Raw genomic sequence first — 4,780 nt, 5'->3', positions numbered from 1 at the left:
CAGTGTCAGGCAAGGCTGTGACAGTGGTTATCTCGCTCTCCCTGCTACCGGCTGGGGCAGTGCCAGCCCCAGGGCTCTTGTTTCCACATCCACACAGCCCAGTGTAACTGTAAGGGTCAGCTTCAAACCCACCTCTGCTGCAGGACACGGGTCCAAAGGCAGATCTACGCCGCCCCCTCCCATGTACGTCCCACCGCTCGCTCTGCTGTGTCCTCGCAGGGAACAGCCTGAAGACAGACATGGGACAAGCACTGCAAGTCTAGATCAGTAACTCCTGGGCTTGTACCAGTTGCACAAAGAGCAAATGTTCCACAAGCACTGTCCTTGGCTACAGTCCCATGCACAGACATGCCCACCCTGTCCATAGCTGCAGCCAGAGGCTGGCAGGTCCACTTTGACACAGAGAGCAGAAGAGCACACACAGGTCAGTGTGTGGAACACTGCCCCGGATTGATTGCTGGTAGCTGGAACCAGGCTTTTCCCCGTAACTGCACTGTAGCTTTGCAACACTGGACAGTAACACACCTCAGCTTTCTAGCACAGGACTCTACAGTCCTAAAGAACACACTTTTCCTTCAATTCACTACATTTCTGAAAAGTCATATAATATCTTAGAGTAATAGAATGGTTTGAGTAGGAAGGGACCTTAAATCTCACCCAGTTCCAACCCCTGCCACAGGCAAGAAACACCTTCCACTAGAGCAGGTTGCTCCAAGCCCCTGTGTCCAACCTGGCCTTGAACACTGCCAGGGATGGGGCAGCCACAGCTTCTCTGGGCACCCTGTGCCAGCGCCTCAGCACCCTCCCAGGGAAGAGCTTCTGCCTCAGAGCTCATCTCAATCTCCCCTCTGGCAGGCTAAAGCCATTCCCCTTGTCCTGTCCCTACATGTCCTTACAAGTCCTGTGCTACCATTTGTCTCCTCACAGGCCTGGAGCTGTGGTAGCTCTGGAAGCCCTCAGCCATCACGGTCTGTCCCATCACACCCCAGGCACAGACCTGGGCAGCTCCCGGAGCAGCTCCAGCACAGAGCCCAGCCCTGCCCCGGGCACCCATTCAAGTCTCAGGCTGGCAGAGTCTGTAACACTGGCAGTTCACAGATAGCAGCACTGCACCAGGCAACACATAGAGCCTTGGGCCAGAAATTAACAGCTAAAAGACTAGGGTTGTCCATGAACTGGAATACCAGCTGGGAATACCAGATTTTGGCTGTCTTGGGAATTCAGGCCTTCAAAGGGGACACTTCAGAGCCATGAAAGGGTGTAGCCATTAATGTATTTTGCTTGCATCCTTCCACACTGGCTGTAGCTGTCAAGGGGATGGCTCCCAAGGGCCACTTCACAAGAACTGACTATCAAACCCTCCCAGGGGCTGCACAACCAACGTACAGCACACCCACCTCTCCCACTCCTACCTCCTGCTTGGCTTTTGCCACTGCTCAGTTCTACCAGCACAGAACCAACCACAGTATCACAGCTCTCCCTTGAATCATTAACTATTAGAAACATAAGTTGAAAGGTGTATTTTTCAGTGCACTTGCAGGTTTAAACCTCTCCAGCACACCACAATCATTCGCAGGCTCCAGCTCAGTGGCCTGCAGCACCGTGTATCCTCTGGGATTTTGCTACCCTGACATTCACAGCTGGACATTCCACATCCAAACCCAGGCAGGAAGGCTTCTCACTGCTCTCCCTGGCAGTTCACCTCCAACTGCAGTCCCTGGCCTATGAGCCAGGCACAGGGCTGTCTCCCTTCTCCAGGCCTGAGAGCAAGCAGTACTCTTGCCAGTTGCTATGAGGATGAGGTCAGTCTCCCCACAATGCTAAAGCTCTGCTTGGAAACCTGCTGAGCTAGCAGAAACTGCCACTTCAGGTTTACCCATTTCCTGTTAGGAGATAAAACAGCATTGGAGGGCTGAGCTCCTGCCACCCTGGGCTTTTGCCATGTTTCAGTTACTGCTACAGCCACTGCCTTAGGCAGGTGAACACTGGCATGGCTTGATTTCAGCCGGAGCCAGAGCACAGTATGAATTATTTGTGGTGAGCTGACCTATTTACCAGCAGAAAGGCAGCATTCATTCCAGCCCAGAGTCCCCAGAGGCTGCTGGTGTCACTTTACCCCAGAGGTTAACACAACCCCGTCGCTATCTCTGGGCATCTCGCCTCAAGGGGCGCGGAGGTAACTTGTCCTGGGCTCTTCCTGCCATGTCTCTTGGATGACAAGCAACAACTCCACATCCTTTCAGTGCAAACTACTCCTGGCCTGCAAGTGGGTTCTGCTGACCAGCTTTGATCAGTGTCTTGTGACCACTATAGCCAACACACATAGGAAGCCAAGTGAGCCCACAAGGCCTTGAAACAGCAGAAAGTCACTGCTGGCAGCTCTGTTTCAGGCAGAGCAGGGCCAGAGCATGCAAGCAGTGTTTGCAGGGTGGCTGCCAAGCTCTGCAGCTATTCAGGATGTTTCTCTGCACAGCTCCTTCTAAGTTACTCTAATCTCTATTACTGGCTCCCATCCTCTGTGCACAGGCCAAGGCAGCCTGTGAAGGGGTATTGCACACTGAGAAGATGCTGAAGTCTTGGCACCACATTCCTGTTGAGCATCTCAGAATCACAGATCTCCACCACGTCTTCATGGATCTTACCTTTGTCTGCCAGAGACAGCGTGCTGTTAAAGTACTGCTCCTCCACAGTCCATGCTGTGTCATTGACCTTGTTAGATACCCCACAGGATCCAACGCAGCTCACCTTGATGGCTGTGGAGAGAAAGCACACACGTAAGCTCTGGGAGAAAGCAAAACCTCAGGTTCAGACTTGCTTCAGGTACTTGTGCAGGAGCAGTGCCTCATGAAACACACACAAGGTAGAAAAATGGAGCAAAGGAATCTGGTCACGTCTTCATTTCAGAAGCATGTCTTCCCATTACTCTTCACACAATTGCACACTCCCTGCTACCCCAGTGCTATTCCCAGATGTTATCACCTTCAAAGTCCTGGCCTCCTTGCACTGTGAAACCCTTACCCAGCAGTGATTCCAGCTCACCAAGCCATAACCCTCTCTCTAGTTTGCTCCAAAATGAAGCAATATCTCTTCCCAACGTGCACATCAGCCTCAGCACTCAGGCTGACAGCAAAGACCTTTGTGGCCACTTCAAGTGGCTTCTTCCTCCTGTTAGAGACCCAGGGCTCACAGCAAAGCCACAGACCAAGGTCTGGAAGCACCCGAGATGCCATCTGACCCTCCCAAAGCAAGGAGGGTGAATCTGAGCTATGTTTGTGCCTTGCTTTGGGAAAGCCACCCCAGAGCCCACCCTGCAGAATGGCTTTCAGAAGAGGTACCCACAAGACGTTTTCAGTTAGTCTTGGCCAATTCACAAGAGGTTGAAATCAAGCTCTGATGTCGACACTGGACCACAGAGATGAATGTGATGGACTGGCCTTGTTTCACAGCAGATGCTCTGCAGTGCTGCTCCATGCAGGGAGGATGCAGACAGACCTATCACAGCACAAACCGGGCCCTCGGCATTGTCCCGGCTGAACATCTCCTGTCCTGATTGTCCCCAGGTTTTGCAGCAGCCTTAATGGATCCCACAGAACTCCCCCACTGGATTTGCTGTGTGACTGTTCTGCTGGCAGGAACTACCAGACAGACTTTTCCTATTTCACCCATCTGCTCCCCTCTATTCAAGCCGTGCCTCACAGGAAGCACCTCCCTGGGAGGCAGGAGGCCAATTCAGGTTGGCTCCAGAGCTCTCCCCTTCCCCACGCCTCCTCAGCCAAGCACCTCCTCAGACACCAAGGGCTGTGTGATGCTGCACACAACCACCTCAAATGCCCTCCAGAGCTCCTGCCTGGCTGGTGCGACCATGTCCTCCACATGGACTTGGGACAGGGTGGAAAGAAACCCAAACCCAGGCCTCTCTAGAGGGGGAATGTGCAGCTCTTAGCCCAGTGCCCTGCTGGTGTTTTGGTGCATGCATTCCGGTGAAACAGGCTCCTCAGGGCTTAAAGTCTCTCATCCCACAACAAGGAACAGCTTTCTCCCTGTCAGATCTCCTGCTGTACCTTCCCAGCCTCATCATGACTTCGAACACCAGAGCCCGTTGCAGTCCAAGTGCTGTTTTATACTCAAGGGCAATGGATAAACAGCTCCAGATGCCAACTCTCATTAACCACATAGCAATAGAGCAGCAAGGCTGACACAGCAGCTCACTTGTGTGTGTCTGGGATGTGCACTGCCACTTCCAAGGCACTGCCAGGGGAGTGTGGCCTCCAACCGGAGCTGCCCACACCATGGCACGTGTGGTCTGAGCAGACACTGGTCCCCTCCTGAAGCAAACCACCACCCCAAACCCCCCTGCAGGGTTACGACATCCAACCCTCTCTTTTGCCAGATGGCAGAGCCAAAACCACATAAGGCCTTCAGCATCAGAAGGAGCAGGGAGTGATACCCATACGTTGGTACCAGATCTCATGTTTCCACCTCAGACACACTGCCACATCTCTACATTCACAAGAAGCCTGTCCCACTTCAAGTTAGCCCAGAACTTGGACGGCTTAAGTCAAATCAAGCCCAGGCTCAACTGCTCCACTCCCACATTTTCACACAGGAGCTGAGAGCAAGAAAAACCCAACCAAGAACTGGAGAACATCCACAGAACATTCACATCCTTCAGGAGCAACAGGCTCCCCCTCAGGCTCCCTTCACCACAGGAGTTTATAGATCACCACCATCTGTTGCAACGCCCAGATATGGGGATGATGGTCTTGAATCTGAGCTTGCT

General features: G+C 52.9%; 1 protein-coding gene across 1 annotated transcript in view; it reads right to left on the bottom strand.

Annotated features, from left to right (window-relative positions):
* Positions 1–2,753, bottom strand: part of ARRDC1 (arrestin domain containing 1) — a gene marked incomplete at its 5' end in the record, with an annotated part of 19,338 nt that extends 16,585 nt beyond the window's left edge. Inside the window, one exon of the mRNA XM_010022948.1 lies at positions 2,643–2,753. Coding sequence (XP_010021250.1) covers positions 2,643–2,753 — 111 coding nt within the window. The remainder of the gene's footprint in view (positions 1–2,642) is intronic.
* Between the last annotated feature and the right edge of the window lie 2,027 nt (positions 2,754–4,780).

This window comes from Nestor notabilis, unplaced genomic scaffold (assembly GCF_000696875.1).
Source record: "Nestor notabilis isolate BGI_N333 unplaced genomic scaffold, ASM69687v1 scaffold18799, whole genome shotgun sequence".
Classification (NCBI taxonomy): domain Eukaryota; kingdom Metazoa; phylum Chordata; class Aves; order Psittaciformes; family Psittacidae; genus Nestor; species Nestor notabilis.
This window is presented reverse-complemented; position numbering and strand designations above follow the sequence as displayed.